Here is a 23171-nt window from a genome sequence, read left to right as displayed (position 1 = left end):
TTCTTGCTAAAAGGAGTGAATGAGTTGGAAGGAAACGTATTGACAATTATAACAAAGCATCTTCAACTCGTTTGTTGCTTCATTCGCATGGGACAAAGCTTCTTAGCTTTTCTGACGGCAAAAGAACCTCGTTTAGAATGTTTATTGTTGAGGACTAGAGGCCAAACTGTCTGGTTTTGGCTGTGTCGAAAGAAAACAACTGATTCATGAATCTCTTAGGCCGGTTTTGAAGATTTTGGCAAAAGGGCAGGGCCTACGTTAATTCATTTGGATGTGGACTTTCCACTTTCAAATGTAAGGAATTCCGGATGGACTACTACTTTATGTTAGGGATAACTACAAAAAGTATCGTGAGGTTCGATCCCAATATCAAATACCATTCCCACCTTTAAAACCTACAACTTAAATCATGAGCAATTTCATATCAAGTTGCATCCTCGTAACTCCACTTATCTACGGAAATTGCCATTTTTCTTTCTCAAATTGTCCTTCGCACAAAAAAAAACCACAAACCCTTACATACATCCTTTCTCATTTAGCTCAGCCTCCCATGGCTGCAAGCCGCGATCTCCGTAAGAGAGAGGAGATAGGGTAAGTTGTTGGGGTGAGGGGCATCAGAGGCAGCGGCGGTGGCAAGAGCAAGGGTGGAGAGAGAGAGAGAGAGAGAGAGTCTGTTGTGTGTATGATACTACGAGTGAGTGAGTGAGAAGGAGGGTAGAGAAAGAGAGATAAGGAGGAAAAAAGGGTGTACGGTTTGGGAATGAATGCAACTATAGTCATTTTGGTCAAATTTAGCTGAAAATTATTGATGTGGATACTGGCTATCCTACATGGTACGGTCGGCTGATGTGGATAATTTTTGCAAAATTTTTAATTCTATTAAATTTGTTATTTGTTATTTCTTTTCTTTTCTTTTCTTTTTTTACTTTTAGGGGACGACAAGGGTCACTTGGCCTCAGCCAATGGACAGTGGCACTCCGCTAGCCCTTAACAACAAAAAGAAAAGAAAAATAAATTTAAAAAAAATTGTTCACGTCAGTACCGGTCATGTCACGTAGGACGATTAGTGTTCACGTCATCAATTTCCGATCAAAATTGGCTAGAAGGATTACATTAACATATCGTTAAAATGTTACTAAACTGATACAATTGAAAGATCTAATACTGAATTAACCGTCTTATAATAAGTTATAATAAGTTTAGGACTTTTTGGATAATTTTTCCGTGGATGGTTTCTCATATATAAATGTAAACGCGAAGGTCTTTTTCGTAACTATCCCTTTATTTAACTGTACATGGTGTGAAAAAGTAAACTCAAGAAAGGCGTGGGTCTTTTTCGCACTTTATTTTACTATACAAGGTGCGAAAAAGTAAACTCAAGAAAAAGGCGCGGTTCTTTTGATGCATAGACAGGAAGTGGTTATTCAAGCTATTAAATCATGAAATTCGTCATTTGATTAATTCCATTTGTAAAACCCATTAATTCATATGGTAAATGGAGGGTTTTTCTTTTCTAATAATATGAATATCCTAACTTTTGACTCGAATAATATTTCATGGTTGCACGAAACTATCTTGTACCTAATTGGAAAATCATTCACATCCCAAAAAAGATGTAATTGACCACTTCAATACATTTGTACCTAAACCTTTTCTATTATACATGGTGTCCGAATCAGGTCGATGAAGTGGTTATCCAACTTATTGAAGCAAGTAACGAAGAGAATTACGACAATCAAAACATTGTTTCGGAACTCTCTAAGTGATGAAAAGTTCAGTTCTAGATGAGAAAATTACGAATCCCATGTTCTTCCACAAGCGAGGAGACGAAGTACCTGGACACTACTAACGCATCACATTACGTGCCTTTCCAAGAATGAACCGATAAGAAAGCGCCGACCTCGTAACATGTATCGGGCGATGAGGTCCTTTTCGACCTACTCGCTGTCGCTTGACCCCCCGATGCACGCATATTGGGCTTGCATCCACCGATATCGTTCCATAATTTTTTCTTTTGAACGGCCGATCATGTTACCAGATAGCCGAATGTTTTTGACCAATCTTTTTGATCGAGGATGGAGACCATTTCATATCAAATTGATCCAGAGATGAAAGGTGGTGTCAGAGGAAGGACAAAATCTTTGGACGGGTGTGTCCATCCATCTCTTCGATGTTGGTGTCAAAAGATTTCCCAATGTTACAGCAGGTCGAATTCAGGATTTGCCGGGTCGACGACAGCATTTTGGTTCAAGCTACCAACATTATTTTCCGTGAAAGCCTGAAGAAACGTGCTAGTTCTTGTTGCCCCACGAGTTGAAATTCAATGTGGTTTTCGTGCACTAGCCTATCCTTTGTCGGCAAAAGCTTCAATTTACCTTCTCGAAGACAAGAGACTGCGTGACGGACGATGTAAGTGACGAGACATATGATAGCTATAGTAAAAAAGCCAAATTACTTCCCCCTGTAAAGTTTGATTCCCCCAAACTCTTCCGCAGAAGTCGACTTCCACGCTCCCCTAGCTGCAACCCCCGTCTCTCATCCACTGCTCACCACCGTCCGCAACCGTCGAAACTGTCCACCCCTATCTCCACTGCCGTCGTCGTCTCCCTCTTCCACTATTCGTGCTTATCTCTAGTTCATCCCCCTCTTTGATGTGTCCCCTCTCTCTCTCAGTGTGTGTTCGATGTTCTGGTAAACGGACCTCCATTCATGACAATGATGATGGCTCCCAACCACGATTTTAAAGATCGGAGCAGCCATGGGTGATTTTTATCGAGGTTTGTCAACGGCCTTGTCATGGCTTGCGAGGTTGTGGGCCACCACGAGCGACCTCGATCAAGGTTGCCCATGGCATGTGACCTTGGGTCGACATGGATGACCTCGATCTTAAATTGTCCATATCTTGGAAACCTCGGATAGAGGTTAGTGCTGCCACCCTTCGACCTCGTCCAAGGCCACCCGAGAGAGAAAATGGATGACCTTGATCTTAAATTGTCCTTATCTTGGAAAAGGCCGGCAACCTCGGATCGAGGTCAGTGCTGCCACCCTGTGACCTCGGCCAAGGCCACCGGAGAGAGAGAAAGATCTCATTGGTAGCGAGAATAGCAGGCGGAGGGCAACGGCTAGCCAGGTAAGGGCAAGAGACAGTGGCAGTCGACAGGGCTCAGGGTTTGAGTTGGTTTAGAGTGAGTGAGAATTCAGGATTTCATCATGGGTATATTTTTTAAAAGAAAATGACACTTTCGTAAATAGAAACACAAGGATAATTGATGTGAAGGTGTAAAGTGGTTTTCAAATATAAGACTCAAATATGCATTTGTAATTTTCAAAAATAGAGATGTGTAAGTGGTCACCGGGTGAAATGTGAGGTATGTTTCTGGTAATCTTCATTTTGATTTTTTATGAAGGGCTTTTCTTCATCGATATGGATATCTGAACTTTTTCCTCGGCTAATCTTCACTGATGCACACTCGACTCGCATACATTGACAAGGTTTTGCCCACATGAAGGTGACGTGATCAAACACGAAATTGGCCACATCCGAGCTAGGCGCTTGACAACTAAGTCGAACTTCAACCCAAAAAAAAAAACTAAGTCGAACAAAATTAAATAACATTCTTTCTTTAATGTGGTAATATAATTATCATACATCTGCAAGCATGGTCCCATGTAGGGGTGAGCAACGGTCCAGGGTTCGCCCTGGACCAACCCTAGACTGGCCCAACCTGGTCGGTCCTAGTCCGGTTTCCAGAGAGACTAGATCGGTCCTTGGTCTTGGGACCCTTGGACCATGTACTATGCAGGTTGGTCATCGGTCCTGGGAGTTTAGAGTTGGTCCAACCCGGACCAACCCTACATATATGAAAATATAAAAATAAAAATATATTTATTTATTTTCCAAAGAACCTAAGGTCCCTCCCTCCTCTTCTTCTGGCGTTGAAAATAGAAACCTTATTGACTATTGAGCGTCGCCTCTCTTCCCTCGCCTTTCCATGGCTATTCGCTAGATCTGCCTCTCTTCGTTCGCCTCACGAACCAGCTTGCCTCTCTTGGCCCCCTTCAGCGCCTCAAACGGCGAACGCAGGTGACCTCACTTGGCTCTCCTCGGCGCCTCACGAACGGCAAAAGCAGCTCATCTCCTCTCGATGCCTCACAGACAAACAAGATATGAAGTTGTTTGTATTGCTTTCAGGTGTTCAAAAGTTGAAGCAATCTTTTGAGAATGAACAAGATATGAAGTTGTATAATTCATGGTTTATGTTATGTATTTTGACCATTTTAATTTTTAATTTTATTTCACATGTTTGTTTACTATCAAGTGGAGATTTTTGTTGTTGCCTTATCTTACATTTTTATTTGATTTGTACCGGGGTCCATATTTTGGTTACTCAATATTGCATTATCGATGGATATGTATTTTCAAAGTGTACCGTTTTTCCTTTTAAGGAATAAAAAAAATGAAACATAAAAAAAAATCGGTTCCGGGTTGACCCTGGAACCGAATTGGACCCATAGGGTTGATCCTCGGTCCCAAAAATTGGGGACCAACACTGTGCTGGTTGGTCCCAGGGTTAGGTGTTGGCCCAATCCAGAACATGCTCACCCCTAGTCCCATGCGAAAACCTGGCTAAACCAGGTTAGTTGTCGTTCAAAGAAAATCACATGGCGGGCTAGTGGGCCGGGCCGGGCCGAGAGATGTTAAACAACACCATAGGCAAGAGACCTATAACAAATGATTAGCCCGACAACAATGGGCCAAAACCAGGCCCAAGACAACATAATCGAAGAAAATGCAACGTTTGTTTGGCTACTTGAGAAGGTTTTTCTTGACGTAATATTGTGTAAATAATTTTAAAAACTTTACAAAGATTCAGTGTAAATTGCATTATTAAGGTTCCGTTTGTTTCACAGAAAATAGATAATTGAAAGCACATTTTTCACGAAATGATCGCTTGTATCACTTATGAAAAGGAATAAACGGAAATATTTTTGTTGTTCACGAAAATATTTAGCTAAAGATTGCCGGCGCTAATGGTAATGTTTTTTATCGATTAATTATTTCAAGCGATACAACAATCATTTTTTTTAAAATATTTTTTAAATTATTTATTTTTCGAGAAATAAACGGAATCCTAAATTAATTATTTTTTTCCTTTTGTCCGTCTTCACCCACCACGATAAGAGTTTCGTGGGGGGCTTCCTCCTTTGGGTTTTCAGTGCAAATAAGCATTATTGATATGTACGTCGTGGCTATGATTGGTTGGACCACGCGGTACTCATAATTAGAAGTGTGGGTACGACTTTTAAATGTCGAACAAGTTGAGGGGTACTTTTGCCAACAAAATTTAAGGGCCCTAAAAGGAATCTAATTCGTGTTGGGTGAAGGGCGTCATCATGCCCTTCTCAAGGTGAGGGCTGCAAGGGAGAATTGCAACGCCATTTGGTTACTAGCCTCTAGCCTCGACATGACACGGCATTCGCGTCGAGATCAAGAGATTCATCGAGAGATGCCGTTTTTATGTTGTCTGAAGAGTTAAGAGATTTCATTGAGCAGAAGTTGAATCGATGACTTTGGGTTTCTCGTAATGTGATGTGACGTGGTTACATTAAGAGATTATGTTTTATCGGCTCAACCAATCCCCCACGTCTCCTGTTGAAGTATTATCCCACACGCTTGATAACGGATTTTATATGCTATTTATATTCACGCCGTTTCCTTTCACCTAAAAGCTTTTAGAACAGTTAAAGTGGTCCCATAAATTTCACATCTTATTAGAACCATTAATTTAAAACGGATCTCCCAAAAATACATTCTAATAGCTTAAATCCGGGCAATACATCCTTAAACGATAAGATTATTCTATATTCTAGAAAAGGGGAAACTTTTTAATGTTAATTTTTGGCCTAATTCCCCTAAAAACCCCCAACTTTAGGTCAAGTATCAAATTTGCCCCGAACTTTTTTTTGTCTCAGAAAAAATCCCAAATTTTAGGTCCAGTCCCAAATCTACCACGAACTTTTTTTGTGTAAAAAAAATCACCACAATTCAATTTATTTTCAAAAATATACCCTCGTGATCCAATCCCAACTTGACGTGGCACTTCCACGTTGATAACAAATCCACATCAACAAAGTAATGGGGCTTTTTTTTTAGACAAAGAAAAGTTTCGAGCAAATTTGAACTGAACCTAAAAATTAAGTTTTTTTAAATTAAAAATTTTTTTGGGTGGATTTGTTATCGTCCCTAACTTTCATATCCTAAAATGGTTTTAGTTTGGAGAATTTCAACAATTTTTATTGGGTTGGATTTGTTACCGAAGTGGAAATGCGACGTCAATCTGTTTCTATTGCCCTGTTACTTTCCCTGTTACTTTGCTAATGTAGATTTGTTATCGACGTGGCAGTACCACGTCAAGTTGGGACTGGATCACGGGGTATATTTTTGAAAATAAATTGAAATTTACTGATTTTTTTTATACAAAACAAAATTCGGGTCAGATTTGGGACTGAACCTAAAGTTTTTGGTTTTTTCTAAGACAAAAAAAAGTTCGAGACAGATTTGGGACTTGACCTAAAGTTGTGGGGTTTTTTAGGGAATTCACCTGTTAATTTTTCCATGTTTTCCTTCATTTACACTCCACTTCTCCTCTCTCCCAAATCATCATCATAGGCCTCACAAAATGATATGAGCGCACGTGTGCACACTAATTTTTTCTCTCTAATTTTAATAAATGAAAAGGAGTAGACATTCCAACAAATATTTATAAGTGAAAAAGAAAAAAAAATGATTTTTTGCCAGATTTTAGCACTATTATTAATTGGGGATTTTTCAAGGTTTGAGCAAATCGACCTAAAAAAACAAAAAAGAAGGTATGGGCAAACATAAGCGACAAAAGTCTTCTGATGGCTCCAAATGGCGATGCAGAATCTTTGACGTCAACTCTGAAGCGCGTGATTGGCGCCGTAACGATCCAACAACCTCACTGAACGCAATTAAATCTTTACAGTATTTTTAAAAAGTGTAATTTAAATCTTTTTTTGATGAATAATATTAGAAATTGCTCGTGTGGCAATTCTAAATTAGATTTTTGATGTAGGGTTATGGCTTGATTACACCGTATAGAAGATGTTCAAGTCTCAATTGCACAAATCAAAAGATTTGTGATTTAGATGCATCGTTCGATAAAAAAAAAATCAGGACTCGATTACCCTAATCGAGAAGTTTAGAGCCCGGTTCCATACCGTATATAAAATTTGAGATTTATGTGTAATTTTTTCGATTTTCAGGTGCTTCGGAAAGACCATTTCATCAGCCAATCGGCGACGACCATCAAGATTTCCACTTAAAAAGTTAGGTAGCCCGACGTTTCATGCTTCGTACCCGGTGCGGCAGACGAATGGCGAGGGCCTAAAAACTTTCTCAACAAGAATGCAAATGCAACCGATAAGAAAGCACTTTGGAACGAGACTGGACTCTAAAGAGGAGGAGGAAGTAGGCAAAGGCATGCGGTTTGCAGGCCGACTGGTCCAGGCTTTTTGACCATTTGAAAAGTTGTTCACTTGCAAAGATAGGGGATAGCTTGTTCTTATTCTCTTTAGGTCATGGTCGACTCGTAAAGTTTGATAGTTATAGGTTCACTTTGTCACCTATAGATTTCGCCTAAATGGGAAATTTTGGACTTGTTTATAGGAAACTGTTGACTTGCATCGGGCATGAGCCGAATGCTAGCTTCCAAATTGTATCCATCGGTCAAAAGAGTAGGAAAGAAATAATAGGGTTACCTTTATCTTTTAACTGATGAATCGATCAAATGAATCGATCAGGAGGAGGGAAGGACGAATCTACGAATACACCCAATTTGGTCCGATCTCATGCACGCGAGGCAATCGCCTTTTTTATGTTATTACCAAGTTTTATGGACTGGATTGACCAATAGGAATAAGAAAAGAATGCTTTCTAAGCAAGGTGGGACAAGAAAATGTAAGGAGATGTAGGATGTGCTTGTTTCGCGAAAAATAAATAATTTATAAAATATTTTCCTAAATAATGATTGTTTGTATCACTTGACAAAAAATAAATGAATGAAAAATATTTTCATTGCTAATGAAAATGTTTATACATAAATTGCTATTAATAATGAAATTATTCATTTTCCACGAAACAATTAGACTCGTAGCCTTTTGAAACACCTCTTCCGTACAACACATCGCCCTTTCTATTCTTTTGGATCACTAGGTGTCGAGTAAACAAGTTATATCCAATCCAACTCTATAGTTGATTCATCGGACAGAATCCAAGGAGACAACCTATATTTGTTCAAATCCAACCAATTATGTGTAAATTGCTTTATTTCATAGCCATCTCCATAGGCAAAATACCTCGACTTTACCTGTTCTTGGGCTTCCGGGTAGTCAAATCTCCACGGTCGTTCCCCTAGATAATTGAAAAAAAGAAAGAGAAAAAAGTGAACTCGAAGTTCTAGATTTTGTGCATGAAATGCAATCAAGTTTTACACTTTTTAATTGGTTTAATTAAATCATAAATCTTTTTTAGAAAGTACTGTCAAGTCCTTTTGACAAACAATACCTAAAATTCCCTACGTACTTCTTAAGATTCGCCTACATAACATCCTTAAATTACACTTTTCAGCATATTTTTTAGGACTCGACTTCATTTTTAAGTGAAGGTCTACGACTTAATTGAATCGATTGAAATGTTTATGACTCGGTTGTACTTTTGAGTGAAGGTTTAGGACTCGATTGAAACGACCAAAAGATTTATGACTCGATCGCATTCCGCACATAAGAATTAGGAATTGTGATACAATTTTTTCTATTAAAAAGTTATTATAACCCTTGGAAGTTTGAACGAGTCTCTTAAGATAATCAAACCCAATCATGTCCAATCGCATTGGAATGGTTGATGACTGCCATAATTGTGGTTGGCAAATGGCAGCTAAACAAGATTATAATGGAATTAGTCGTCAAGCCAAAGGAGTAATTAACATAGGGGGTTGGTCGCAGAGAGACTTCTTGAATGATGTGTTGAAAGAAGCTTTTGAATTTTGATGATCTGTGCCTTAACATTGTCCAGATTGTGCCCACATATTCTAATTGTGCATTCAATTCCACAAACGTCTAGGCTCCAAACAAGCTTGTTCGCATGACATGGTGGTTCCTGTCAAATTTTTACAAAAAAATTTCATGCCCGTGATATATTTTTATTTAAAATAATACCATGTGACCATACACTTGACCATTGTGTGGGAACGATTGTCAAGCGTTCCATAAATCTCTCATCTTTCCTTTCATGAAAATTGATATCATTTTCGGAAAATAGGTCAAAATCTCTGAACAATATTTTATTCTTCATTAGTTTGATTGTTTTCGCTATTTCTATCCGCACACACGTGCATGTACTCTTTTTCTAGTATTGTCTTGTTTTATTTTGTTTTCCTCTACTACAATAGTATAATGTCCGGAATGGGCTTTTACTTACCAGACAAAAACTCAATGTCTTCGTCCAACAAGGTATTAGCTCTCTTTTTTTTTGTCCTACTGTAACTCTCAACTCACTCTCAGACTTTTACTCTGCCTCAACAAGATATTAGCTTAAATGGCGAGAGATTTGCGCCTCACTTCATGGTCTTGGGTAGGGGGTGTCAATGGGTCGGGTCGGGTCGGATTTTCATGATACCCAACCCAACCCGAAACAATAAATATGTGTGCTTGGCCCGATCCGAAACAAGACCCAAACATGATATAGCCACGTGATCGGGTCGGTTCGGGTCGGTTCGGTTCGGGTCTCGTTTTAGATTTTTATTAAAATTAAGGTTAAGTTACACCTTGGGGTGTCAATGGGTCGGGTTGGGTCTAGTCTCCATGCTACCCGACTCGACCCAAATCATAAAAGATATATGGACTCTTGACCCGAACCAAACATGACCTGAAACGCAAAACCGGGTCGGGCCGAGTCGGGTTTCGGGTCTTTTTGGATTCAAGCTAATATTTGCCGATGTGACAATTGATTCGATGGTTGGTGCTTATTGTTTGTTTTATCTAAATTGACGCTTCCTATGTATCCCCAGTTTTCGTTGCCCTCGATTGCCTCTGAATTTCGGGATTCTGATTGCCTCTTGTCTCCGTTCTCACGTTTTGATTTTTGCTTAATGCGGGTCAAGATGCTCCGAAACCATGCTTTTTACCGATTCTGTCATGGATTTGCCCGGGAATTACATCATGCTGTCCTGTCATTTGCTTGAAAGTTATTGGATTTGATGCAAGTATGCATCTTTGCTTGATGAACTTATCAAGTTATCTACCAAAGACACAAATGCAGATGAAGACTTGAAATTTTGCCGATTGAATCGTTGATCTAGTGACACCACTTCGAGACGGTCTATGGTGACTCGTGAGCTCTTTGGACCGGATGACGGCGGCAGAGTAGATGAGGAGGACGGAGGCAGAGTCGCCGAGGAGGACGAAGTTGACGACGGCGGGTGATTTCACGTTCTGGAGGAGGACGAAGTTGAACGACAGTGCTACAAAGTAAAATGTGTTTCGGTTCTAAAAATAAAAAATAAAAAATAAAAAATAAAAATATATGTGTTTCGATTCAGTTCGTGTTCTAAACATGAACCGAATCGAAACCATTGAGATACCCATTTGCTTAGCTAATACCCGAACATGAAGTTGACCCAATCCGAAAATACCCAAAATTTCGGATCGGGTCGGGTCTGTTCGTGTTCCGGTTCGGGTATATTGTTCGGCTTTGACACCCCTAGTCTTGGGTTCCTAGAAGCACTTAAAGAGTAAAATCTTGAATGCACCATATCGATATGGAGAAGCATGTCCTTAAAATCTCATGAGGAGGTAGACCATTTTAGGTGCGCAACAGCCAACTCGAACACAATCTGACCGCTAAATCTAAAGAAAGAAAAAAAAAATCTCAAATCTTCAATAAGATGGAAGAGAAACCAAACTTGAATTTTTAAAGCATATCATGATGGACGCAATGCACGCTAGAGCCTAAAAGTGTACCTTTCTCACCATTAAAGATCCGAAAAATAAATCATGTCTGTTCTTTAAAAGGTGCAAGCTTTCAAGGTAATTAGGTAGTCCACACAACTGAAAATGATAGAATAGCCAAGAGCCTAGGAAAAGGAAGAATTGGGTGTGTTAGTGGCTAAACTACCAGCTTAGGCAAACTCTAATCTTCCTTGTTTTCCAGGTAATCCGAATGTTAATCAAGAAAAGTCACTAATCATGCCAAATTAGTGAGCAAGCAAGCAGGTGAAACTAGTCGGATTTGGCTTTTCTCTGGTCTGTAATGATGGAGACCTTTACCAAAAACTCGTGTCTGGGGCTGAAACTTTCATTAACAAGGGTTTTTGCATTGTTGGCAAGGTCTTCTTTTATGGGCCATGCTCGAATTTGGGTTCACGATCAAATTTTTCTTTTCCCTTTTGGAGTCCCATGAAATTGTCCATAGTTTTGTGAATTTATTACCTTTACAAAAAGCTGTGCCTGCTTCCTTCAATCAAAACAACTTTACTTAGGACCACAAAAAGTATTTAAAAGGTTAAAAAAGAAATTGGAAGAACCCTCACCTATCAATGTACATTTTCTTTTTTTTATCGAAAGCAGATGCGCTATATTCGCTTGCAATTGTAAATCCACTCGATTATACCGTTGTGAAACGACTTTCGCTATTAAAAAGTCTTGGCATTCGAATTGAATACGAGAGTCGTGATGTATAGGTACGGCTCTCTATTATGTCCTCTGCAAGATTGATCTCGTAAAGACACATTTTTCGAGTGGGTTTCATCTGTTTGGACAGCATTTTAACACGAGTTACGGTATTGTAGGATTTGGCATAACAAATTTGTCGTGATGTGCTGAATACAATCGATGACATTAACTCGGTCGGATCCGACAGTGAAAAATGCTTCGGCATCCGATGCTTGATATCTAGACTTTCTTCATTCGACGGTCGAGATTTCGCATGGCAATTTTGCCGTGCAGAAAAAGCTCATCACGAAAATCTCCTAATGTTTTGTATTTCTACTTGTAATTATGAAAAAAACTTAGGAAGGGTCCATATAGGAATTGTCAATGCCATGCACTCAATTGGCAAATGAACAACCTATGAACACTTGGCAACAAATTTCCAACACTACCAAAGTCAACAATCTCAACACAAGTTGACTTGGTCTCTCTCTCTCCAAACTCCGTTCGATACCACTGACTGTTCCTCTTCCCACCACTGTAATCAATCATTAATAAAAAAACAAATCTCTCAGATTCATTATCCTAATCTCGCGATTAATTAACCTTAATCTCTGTCTTAAGGAAACCCCATCACCGCGTTACTGTCCCCCCACTGGTTAAAGCCTGCACCTTTTTCTTCTTTCTTTTTCTTCTTCTCTCTCTCTCTCTCTCTGTGCGATGCCATTGCATGATGGGCGTGTATCTTCCTTAGAATTCAAGCAAGAACAAACCCCATAACCCCTCTCTCTCTCTCTCAAAAAGCGACCCTTCATCGTTCGCCACCAATAAGTGGAGAAGCGTCATTCGATCGGGCACTGACTGAGTCAAAGGCAATTGGGTAGCCGTCGAACGCCATGGCCGAGCACCTGCCCTCTCCGTTCGGCGATCCGGCGCCCACCCTTTCCGATCCGGAGCTCCGGGAGACCGCCTACGAGGTCCTCGTCGCCGCGTGCCGGAGCTCCGGCTCCCGGCCGCTGACATACATCTCCCAGTCGGAGCGGTCGGCCGGGGCCGCGGCGGCGGCTGCGGCGGCGGCGCCGTCGCTGCAGAGATCGATGACGTCGACGGCCGCGAGCAAGGTGAAGAAGGCGCTGGGGCTGAAGCGGAGGGAGTCGATGGCCCAGAGGACTGGCGGCGACTCGGCGGCGGGCCAGGGCCGAGCCAAGAGGCCGGTCACGGTGGGGGAGATGGTCAGGGTTCAGATGAAGGTGTCTGAGCAGACTGACTCGAGGGTCAGGCGTGCTTTGCTGAGGGTCGCTGCTGGTCAGGTGCGAATGCTCTGTTTTCTGAAGTACATGTTCTTCGCATGGTTTGAGTTCAAAAATTTTGGTGTGTAATTGAGTTGAGATTGTTGAAATGTGCAGAATTTTAGTTACCAGTGAACCATTTTTTGGGGCACGATGAGGCAAAGAGAAGTTAGTTGGAAAGAGTTCACTGGTTTTACATGGTTTTGGCAATTAGGAATGATTGGAAAGAAAAGTTAGGAGGATATAGGTGGTTCTCTCTAGTCAGTGAAGATTTCCAATCTCAGTTCTGATTGTTAATCTTCATTGTAAGTAATTGAGTGCCAAATGGAAGTTTAGCATAATTAGCTCTTCCCCCGTTTTTTTCTATATTTCCAGCTTAATTTTTTTTCACTGTTCTATTGTTACTTTATTATGGGATAAGGGGTAGCTGCTCTATCGTTCATCACGTTGAACCAAGGATTATAGTTTCAATTTTGTCGAGTTTTCTTGGTCACTTATCTATTGAAATTCTATTTGTTACAAAGGTATATCCTTCTAATTCTCATTAATCTGTTGATGGTCTTTTCTAATGCAACTTCAATGGACAAACTTCTGTTTACCCAATTGTTTCAGCTTGGAAGACGGATGGAGTCGGTAGTTCTTCCATTAGAGCTGTTACAGCAGTACAAGTCGTCAGATTTTCCCAACCCGCAGGAATATGAAGCTTGGCAAAGGAGACATCTGAAGGTTCTCGAAGCAGGATTGCTTCTGCATCCTCACCTGCCTTTAAGAAAGTCAGACACTACTCCACAGCGGCTCCGGAAATTGATCCGTGCCGCCTTAGAAAATCCCAGAGAAAGCGAAAGGAATGGTGAAGCAGTGCAACTCCTTCGGAGCAACGTGATGTCTCTGGCTTGCAGATCTTTCGAAGGGAGTGCTTCAGAGACTTGTCATTGGGCTGATGGTTTCCCATTCAATCTTAGGCTGTATCAGATGCTCCTAGAAGCATGTTTTGATGTTAATGATGAAACATCCATGATTGAAGAGGTTGATGAGGTTTTGGAACTCATTAAGAAAACCTGGGTAATTCTTGGGATGAACCAGGCCCTACATAATCTTTGTTTCGCATGGATGTTGTTCCAGCGGTATGTAGCAACTGGGCAAGCAGAAAATGACCTGCTATTTGCTGCTGGTAATTTGTTGATGGAAGTTGAAAATGATGCAAAGCACATGAAAGATGAAAACTACCGGATGGTTTTAAGTTCCACATTGAATTCAATTTTGAATTGGGCTGAGAAGAGGCTTCTTGCATACCACGATTCGTTTCACAGCAGTAATATTGATGTGATGCAGAGTTTCGTGTTGCTTTGTGTGTCATCAGTGAGAATTTTAGCTGAAGGTACCTCCCATGAGCATCGCAGGAAAAAGAATGATACTGATGTAGCTTGCGACAGGGTTGAGGCTTACATAAGATCATCGCTCCGCATGGTCTATTCTCAGGCGAGTCTAATCATTTCATACTCTTCATGCATCATGAGAATTGATGTGATAGCGGCACATGCAAATGGCAACTTCAGAAACAAAATCTATCTGCACTTTTATCATGTTGATGCCTTTTGTTGTGAGATTTCTGCTGGAATCTAGTTTTATTTAGATCAGTGAGCAAGTTTTATACGACTCAACTTTTTTAATGGACAATTCCTCCTTTCTCCCTTTTATATTTTAAAAAAAAGACTGCTCCTTTCTACATTTTGTTGTGGTCTGATGGATTTACAATTTTGTTCTATATTCTGTAATATCTTAGAATGAAGTGGATAGTTAGTCCTGTAGATATTTGTAGGAACTGTTTTTATTCGACTCAGTAAGCTGTAATTTCTTGGGAACTCATTACAGTCTTTCTTCCTTCATGCTACTATCTAGTAAGTCCTGTAGATATTAGTGAGAACGTTTTAACTCCGTAAGTTGTATTTATTACTGTCTTTGCTCTTCATGCTACTTTCATCACCGTGATGAAATTCCTTTCCTGATTCTCAAGATTGTGTATTGGTAGAGTGTGGAGGATATGGACCCATATGCATAGCAAGACGCATAAGAACAAACAGTCGATCCTATGATTATCTTGAACCTATGATGGCCATCAGTTAATTTTCTGTAGTCTTTTCAATTTAAAAATATTTTTACTCATCTCTTGGAGTGGCGAGGGACACTAATAAGGCTTTAGATAGTTCTTGTGCAAGCGCTTGAGGATGCAGTCTAGCTTTAATATAATAATGCTATTGGAAGTACTGTTTCCTTTCTTTTGATTGAAAACTTTTTCCTTTGTACTTTGAAGACAGAAAAAGGAGAAGATAAGGAAAATATGTAAAAGCCAGCATAATGCTCTTCCTTTCCTATCTATCCTTGCTCAAGACATTAGAGAACTTGTTGTTAATGAGAAGGAGCTGTTTAGCCCGACATTGAAGAGGTGGCATCCACTTGCAGCAGGTGTTGCAGTGGCAACTCTTCATTCTTGCTATGGGAATGAGTTGAACCGGTTCATTTCGGGTATCGAGGAGTTGACGCCTGAGGCTATGCAAGTTCTAATTGCAGCAGATAAACTGGAGAAAGATCTTGTCCAAGTGGCAGTTGAAGATTCAGTGGACAGTGAGGATGGTGGAAAGTCTATAATACAAGAGATGCCTCCCTATGAGGCTGAATCTGTGATAACCAATCTGGTGATGTCATGGATAAAAACAAGAGTTGACAGATTGGGAGAGTGGGTTGACCGGAATCTGCAACAGGAGGTACGTCACTGATGGTCTGCATTATGCAGGGAACGTAATGCACTGTTGTTATTCCCATCAACTCCTGTTTGTTAGTTTCTGAATTTGTCTCATATGGCGATTTTAAGTGGTGCACGAATCAGGATATAGACCATTTGATGCGTGCTGACATGAAGGGTTCATACTTCTTGTGGACTCGTCATTCTTGTCATTATTCTTAGTAGCGAGATGCATTTCCAGATACTTTGAATGCTCAGTTTAATGTATTCTTCTATATAGGTTCATACCTTGCCAACTTCTTTATGTGTAGGTTTGGAGTCCAAATTCTAATAAAGAACGATTTGCTCCTTCTGCCGTGGAAGTTCTCCGGATAGTTGATGAAACTTTGGAAGCATTTTTCCTCTTGCCCATACCAGTGTATCAAAGCTTGCTTCCTCAACTAATCAGTGGTCTTGATAGATGTCTTCAACAATATATATTGAATGCAAAAGCTGGCTGTGGTAAGTACTGTGGACTGTAAAATGACTTCAAAAACTTAACATCTTTTATACTGAGTACTAGAGAAGACCTATAGAGATGGCACTGGGACTTTTGCAATTGCTAGATGTTTAACTCAAGGTTAATTATGTTGTTTTCTGAAGGAACAAAGAGTAATTTCATCCCTGCAATGCCTGCTCTAACTCGATGTACTACGGGATCTAAATACAATCGTGTGTCCAAGAAGAAGGAAAAGGAAAAAATAGGTCAGAGGAGGAAATCCCAGGTTGGGATTACCAATGGGGACGACTTCTTTGGAGTACCTCAGCTGTGTGTTCGCATTAACACACTACAGCACTTCAGGACACAACTGGAGGTTTTGTCAAAGAAGACACTCATGTATCTTAGAAGTTCTGACCCCACTCATGCAGATGTTATCGCAGATGGAAAGGGAATTAGGTTTGAGCTTTCTGCCACTGCTTGTGTGGAAGGAATCCAACAACTTTGTGAGACGACAGCTTATAAGGTGATCTTTGACAACCTAAGTCATGTGCTTTGGGATGGTTTATATGTCGGGGATGTCGCTTCTTCTAGGATTGAGCCTTTCCTTCAGCATCTTGAACAGTATTTAGAGACATTATCGTCGTTGGTGCATGATCGAGTGAGAACGCGTGTTATAACAGATGTCATGAGAGCTTCCTTTGATGGGTTTCAATTAGTTTTGCTAGCCGGAGGACCTTGCCGTGCATTCTCTCTTGAAGACTCACAAATTGTAGATGAAGACTTTAAGTTCCTTGAAGAGTTATTTTGGTCTAATGGGGATGGGCTGCCAGCTGATCTGATTGATAAATTTTCAGCCACGGTTAAAAATATTCTTCCACTCTTTCACGCCAATACTGAGAGTCTAATTGAGCGGTTTAAACAGATCTCACAGGAAAGTTATGGCTCCACCGCCAAATCCAAGCCACCATTGCCTCCAACTCCAAGTCAATGGAGTCCTAACGAACCAAACACTATTTTACGAGTTTTGTGTTACAGGAATGACCAGTCAGCAACGAAGTTCCTCAAGAAAACCTACAACTTTCCCAAGAAACTATGACTAGTCAACGTGGAGCTATCAATTTGTGTGGTGTGTCTTGATGTAAGTCTTGCTGCTGGACCATTCCTATTGCTTTGTGTAGTTTGGACAAGTGAGTTCTTGCACTTTTGCACGAGGAGGGCCTCTTTGGGGTGGTCTTTGGATGGCGAGATGCGTCTCTTGCATAATTGTTTGTTGGCTCAAGGTGGCTCAACAATAACAAGATTGTTAGCGCATCAGTAATATCATCAGTTCATCCACTCACAAGAGGGCTCTAGTGAGATTGGAATGTGAAGCTCACGAGAGATAATGCGAGGACATTGTGTCGGCATTGGCATCGGTTGACTCTATGTACCCTGAAATAATGCCTCCTGGGGAGCGGTTCAGGCAACTAAACGTCAACATTTACATGGTGTGACAATGGTTTCTTTCTTTACTCATATTTTAATAGGATACGGTAGATGAGATTATATGAAGGTAAAGAGCTCCAATAATACAAGGATAGGTATCGTGCACCCCGGTTTGCAACAGCAGTTGTGAGAAACTGAGACAGAATTAGTTAGCTTTCCATTTTGTGTACGATAAGTATTCACATGTACCGTTCTGTATTATACGTCTCTCTCCAGAAAATTGAGTGTCTAGGTTTGGGTTGTTTAGCGTTCCGTACCAAGATGTTACTTGATCAATTGCACTTCCAGACACTTGTTCGCCTTATATGTATGCGTTTTAATCTCGAGTTCAAATGGCTGTGGACCTCGGATCGGTAGATCGACTCGCCTGATCCCAAAGTCCACATAACAGACTTTCTCAGAGCATGTAATAATCTCTTTGATCCCTCAACTGAGTATATGCATATGTTTTGTTTCTTCATGGAGAACTGCCTGTGTTGTTTCGTTGTACTGGTGAAAAAATGTGAGCATGTCAATGGGCATGCCTCCGGAGACGGGAGCCGTCATGAGTCATGACATGATCCATCCTTGTATCGGAAGCTTGTTGCCCGATTTCCTCCATCAATCATTCCCGAACCATTCATTAGAGTAGATCCGGTAACTATAATTTGCTTGCGTTGACCTGAACTCATGTTGGATGCCTCTCTTGGTTATGGAAACGATCCGAGAAAGAGTGAGAAGAGAGTCCATAGATGATTAGCTAACAAAAAGAATGTTGTTAACTCCATTCTTCCTAGTATTAGGATGATTTCCCCTTAACTCGTTCCAAAAATGGGAAAATTGAAAATTGGCACTTGATTGTGGACCAAATCCAGCCTAATTTTCTTCTCGTCAAACACTCTCCGAAGTGACTCGACCGTGAATTGGATTGAACCTTGGCGTGGAAACCAATTAAGTGACAACCATGCTTTGGTGCCTGGGGAAACTGCCCTAATGCGACAGCACTTCATTGTATTTGCGCATTCTCTTAGAACCACTCCTATGAGTACATACCCATTCGTCTTTAGTAATTATCCAGCATGCACGGAACATGGGAGTTACCTCATCCGGCGTAAACTAATCAGGTGTTCGAAAAATCCCGAATACTCTGACGATATAAGAATAATTGGGGATAATGACACAAATAGTCCATAAACTTTGAATCAATGTGCAATGTAATTCCATAACTTTTAATTTGTTCAATATAGTTCCCGAACTTTAACCTAATGTTCAATGTGTTTTTTGAACTTTTTATTTGTTCAATGTGATCCAAGGTTTTTGATACATGTTCAATGTAGTTTCAGAACTATATGAAAATGTTTAATGTAGTCCCTTAACTTGAATAAATGGAAGGACTACATGGAACATCTTAATATAGTCCAGAAACTAAATTGAACATGTATCAAATATTCATAGACGAAATTGATCAAATTAAAATTTCAAGGACCACATTGCACATTTGGTCAAAGTTCAGGTACTGCATTGAACAAATTCAAAATTCTGGGACCACATTGCGCATTAGATCAAAGTTCAGGGACTGTATTATTTTTCCGAATAATTGTGACTTCATCTCCGACGTCGCATCGGAGTCGATAGTCCTTTTGTTTTTGTAGAAAATGAATTATTGTGATCACATAAACCATTCAAATCTCCCTTCTATTGAGATCGTGTAAAATAGTTTCTCCAATTCTCTTGTCTCAATACTCTTGACTTCCCATTCAAAAGTGACGCAACGCTCGCCGCATAGAAGTGGGCCTCAAGCCCGTGATCGGCTCTCATCCTCAGGGCCCAATGGACACGCGAGAAGCAAGTCAGCCCAAGACAACGAGGCCCATTTAAGGCCCATCAAACATCTCTTTTTTGTGTGTGTGTGTGTCTCCTTTGGCATCCTTCGCCGACTCGGACCGGTACCTCATCAAGTTCCTCCATTTTTCAGATTTTCGTCGTCGTCGTCTTCTTCTTCTCGCTGGCTTTTGCCCTATCCGTTCCCCTTCTTCATACGCTTGAAGGCCTCCTGTTTGATCGGCCATAATCAATCGAACCAGGCTCGTGCTTAAAGGTATCGACTTGCCTTGTCTCTCTCTCTCTTGGTCTCGATTGTTTCGAATTTCGAGGTTCGCCGGCCTGTTTTGGGGGGAGGGGCTAGGTATGGTGGCTTGGGTTCTAGATGCGTTTGGTGCAAAGGGGTTTTGAGCGCCTGGCGTGTCGTGTTCGAGGAGCGCTGCTGCTTCAATTGGGCTTGGCTGAACCCTAGGATTAGAATCTGAATTTGAAGCTCGGGTTTTGATTGCAACCCTAGATCAGAATGCGATTTTGGAGCTGTGGGTTGAGCTTGGTCGCAGTGTTACTTGGCGGTTGCAAAATTTTTCTTGTTATGTTCTGCTTTTTTCTTTACTGGATTGAAGTTACCGGTTTTTCTCTGCTCTATGTTTGGATGTTGTGTTTTTTTGTGGTATCATGTAGAAGTCTTGCGGTGATGAAGCGTACGGTGTGATTCGGTTTCGTTTTAGCTGTTTATTTTGCTGTGTCTCTACTGTAAGGTTATATGGAGATCAAAGAAGGGTTGGAAGCTTATGTGATTCACTGCCTAGGGATTTTGGAGTAGCGGTTGTTTGACTCTGATGCTTGTACTGTACCTCTCTTGGGAGTCGATGCTGGTGGAATTTAAATATGTTTACACTTTTCTTCGATCTTTCGAAGTACCCGCAATTTGTGGGCCACTAGATGGTGTCCAATTTTGAATTTTTTAGGTTAATGTTCATTCGAATGGATTTCATGTTTTCTGGTAATTGCTGAGGAGGATTTTTCCGTGTGACTTTGTGTTTCAGGTTGTTGGGACTCCTGGCTTTCCGTTCCGTGACAAGGAAGCATGGCATCTTTGAATGACCTGTTGCCTCTGGCGAAGTCAACCGCAGCCACATTTTATGACCACTCAAATGATCCCTGGTTCAAGCAGCGCTTCAGTTCTTCTGATTCTGAACGAACCACTGTGGTCAAGCTCAATCCTGTGCCGCCATACTTGAAACGCCAGGGTTTTGTACCTCGAAAAATTGAGGATTTTGGAGATGGAGGCGCATTTCCTGAGATTCATATTGCCCAGTACCCTCTTGATATGGGCAGGGATAAATCTGGGAAGCCTGGATCTAAAATTCTGCCGGTGACTGTTGATGCTCATGGAAATGTCGCTTATGATGCCATTGTTAAACAGAATGAAAACGCAAAGAAGGTTGTTCACAGCCAGCATAAAGATCTCATTCCAAATATTCTGAGAGATGAGGATGAGACAGAAGAGGATGAAGATATGGAGAGGGAGATCGAAGAAATAACTCAGGAAACAAAGAATGCACTAGAGAAGATTGTTAATGTGAGATTGAGTGCGGCACAGCCGAAAAATGTGCCCAAACAATCATCAGATTCAAAGTTTATTAAGTATAAGCCATCGCAGCAGGCTGCTGCATTTAATTCTGGTGCAAAGGAGAGGATTATAAGGATGGTGGAGATGCCTGTGGACCCCCTCGAGCCACCAAAGTTTAAACATAAGAGGGTCCCAAAGGCCTCTGGATCCCCGCCTGTGCCAATTATGCATTCACCACCTCGCCCTGTAACCGTAAAAGATCAACAGGATTGGAAGATCCCACCTTGTATCTCAAATTGGAAAAACCCTAAGGGTTACACTATCCCACTAGACAAGCGTCTTGCTGCTGATGGACGAGGTCTCCAGGATGTACAGATCAATGACAATTTTGCCAAGCTTTCTGAGGCTCTTTATGTTGCTGAACAGAAGGCTAGGGAGGCAGTTGCCATGAGATCTAAGGTGCAGAAAGAAATGCTGATGAAGGAAAAAGAGAGGAAAGAGCAGGAGCTCCGGGCTTTGGCTCAAAAAGCTCGTTCAGAGAGAACCGGCACAGCAGCCCCTGCTGCTGTTTCTATTCCTACCGAGAAAAATGACATGGATGGTGTGGAAATGAGAGGGCATTACGAGCGTGAAGGAGAGAGAGATCGAGATTATCCCAAGGAAACAAGAGAAGAAAGGGAAGAAAGGCTGCAACGCGAGAAAATTCGTGAGGAGCGGCGTCGAGAGAGGGAGAGGGAGAGAAGATTGGAGGCTAAGGACGCTGCTATGGGAAAGAAAAGCAAAATCACTAGAGACAGGGATAGGGATATTAGTGAGAAAGTTGCATTGGGAATGGCTTCAGCTGGAGCAGGTAGAGGAGGCGAGGTCATGTATGACCAGAGGCTCTTTAACCAAGAGAAAGGCATGGATTCTGGGTTTGCCACCGATGACCAATACAATGTATACGATAAAGGACTGTTCACCGCTCAGCCCACACTTTCAACTCTCTACAGGCCTAAGAAGGACCTTGATTCTGAAATTTATGGAGGTGCGGATGAGCAGTTAGATAAGATTATGAAGACCGAGCGCTTCAAGCCAGATAAGGCATTCTCCGGCACAGAGCTGAGAGGCGGTCCGAGAGACAGGCCAGTTGAGTTTGAGAGGGAAGCTGCTGAAGAGGCTGATCCATTTGGTCTGGATCAGTTCTTGACAGAGGTGAAGGGGGGCAAGAAACCTACTGATAAGATTGGCTCTGGAGGGACAATGAGGGCCAGTGCAGGCTCGTCGATGCGCGATAGTTATGGGGGAGGTTCCAGCCGAACACGCATCGGCTTTGAGAAGGGACGATAAACTATGTTCTGCTAATCTTTGCTTGTGCAAGCAGCAGTTATTTAGATTATTGTGTTTGTATGGTAAAGTTATTTACTTGGTGTGTGCTATGGATTCGAAATTTGCTTAAACGGAGGAAGCAGGATGAAGTAATGCAGAAACTCTGGATTTTGTTAGCCACAATTTTAGTTGCATTACAATAATCAGCATTCTCTTCTAGCTGCTGTGAATTCATCATGGTTCCATTTTTTGATCGATTTACTCAGAGCTTGTGCTTTGCTGACTGTTTTACGCTGCACAGGATTATTTGTTTGAAACAGATTTAGCGAAAAACAAGTGCCTAAAACTGTTGAAGATCTGACCGATTGTTTCAGAGGCTTTAAAACTTAAATTGTATTTATGGCGATCATATAACAAAGCAATTAGCCTCTCCAGTGATTGTAGACCGGCTTGTATGATTTCCTGTATGTTGTCACTCCTGGTCAAAACTCAAAAGCAATCTGTAGTCACCTGATAGCTCAAATTCAGGGTTCTATGCTTGCCGATTTATGAGTGTTGAGAGTTGAAAACGTGAGTCGGAACAAAAATTGGGAGGCTTGAAATGTTGGTTTGACATTATATTATCCGTGCTAGGCCTTTTTGCTTGAACATCTAGTTGTGATCTTGATGTGAAGGCAGCTCTGCCAGTTTACTTGAGATAAACTTGTCAAAGTTACTAAAGGGACCATTATCTTTTGCCCCAAAGATAAACTATCTCAGTAAGGTAAA

At 41.1% G+C, this 23171-nt stretch overlaps 3 protein-coding genes across 4 annotated transcripts in view; all 3 read left to right on the top strand.

The window, feature by feature from the left end:
• The window catches only part of LOC115690427 (sugar transport protein 14), a 38613-nt gene extending 35190 nt beyond the window's left edge, over positions 1-3423 (top strand). Inside the window, exon 5 of the mRNA XM_056307760.1 lies at positions 2925-3423. Coding sequence (XP_056163735.1) covers positions 2925-3096 — 172 coding nt within the window. The 3' untranslated portion in view covers positions 3097-3423. The remainder of the gene's footprint in view (positions 1-2924) is intronic.
• Positions 3424-12430: 9007 nt separating this feature from the next.
• Positions 12431-18046, top strand: LOC115690446 (protein unc-13 homolog). Its single transcript, XM_030616782.2, has 5 exons — positions 12431-13037; positions 13629-14495; positions 15332-15778; positions 16068-16257; positions 16399-18046. Exons 1-5 carry the CDS (start codon positions 12624-12626, stop codon positions 17331-17333), a joined length of 2853 nt encoding a protein of 950 aa, XP_030472642.2. The 5' UTR covers positions 12431-12623; the 3' UTR covers positions 17334-18046.
• A 1603-nt stretch (positions 18047-19649) lies between these two features.
• Positions 19650-22625, top strand: LOC115690453 (SNW/SKI-interacting protein). Of its 2 annotated transcripts, XM_056307734.1 has the most exons (3): positions 19706-19723; positions 19756-19799; positions 20569-22625. In XM_056307734.1, the coding sequence occupies exon 3, from the start codon at positions 20610-20612 to the stop codon at positions 22422-22424; it is 1815 nt and encodes a 604-aa protein (XP_056163709.1). In that variant the 5' UTR covers positions 19706-19723; positions 19756-19799; positions 20569-20609; the 3' UTR covers positions 22425-22625. The 2 variants fall into 2 exon arrangements, with proteins under 2 accessions (XP_030472649.2, XP_056163709.1); XM_030616789.2 differs by having other exon boundaries at positions 19650-19799.
• Positions 22626-23171: the final 546 nt, after the last annotated feature.

Source organism: Syzygium oleosum, unplaced genomic scaffold (assembly GCF_021117445.2).
Source record: "Syzygium oleosum isolate NSW1041296 unplaced genomic scaffold, Sole_v2.1 Sole_v2.59, whole genome shotgun sequence".
NCBI classification, from domain to species: Eukaryota; Viridiplantae; Streptophyta; class Magnoliopsida; order Myrtales; family Myrtaceae; genus Syzygium; species Syzygium oleosum.
This window is presented reverse-complemented; position numbering and strand designations above follow the sequence as displayed.

What these genes read in the sequence shown, in the direction of transcription:
- LOC115690446 (XM_030616782.2), top strand. Translation starts at nt 12,624, where the DNA reads ATGGCCGAGCACCTGCCCTCTCCGTTCGGCGATCCGGCGCCCACCCTT. An exon ending in TCCGCATGGTCTATTCTCAG is followed by an intron (nt 14,496 to 15,331) that starts GCGAGTCTAATC and finishes CTTTGAAGACAG; the next exon opens with AAAAAGGAGAAGATAAGGAA. An exon ending in GAATGCAAAAGCTGGCTGTG is followed by an intron (nt 16,258 to 16,398) that starts GTAAGTACTGTG and finishes TGTTTTCTGAAG; the next exon opens with GAACAAAGAGTAATTTCATC.
- LOC115690453 (XM_030616789.2), top strand. Translation starts at nt 20,610, where the DNA reads ATGGCATCTTTGAATGACCTGTTGCCTCTGGCGAAGTCAACCGCAGCC.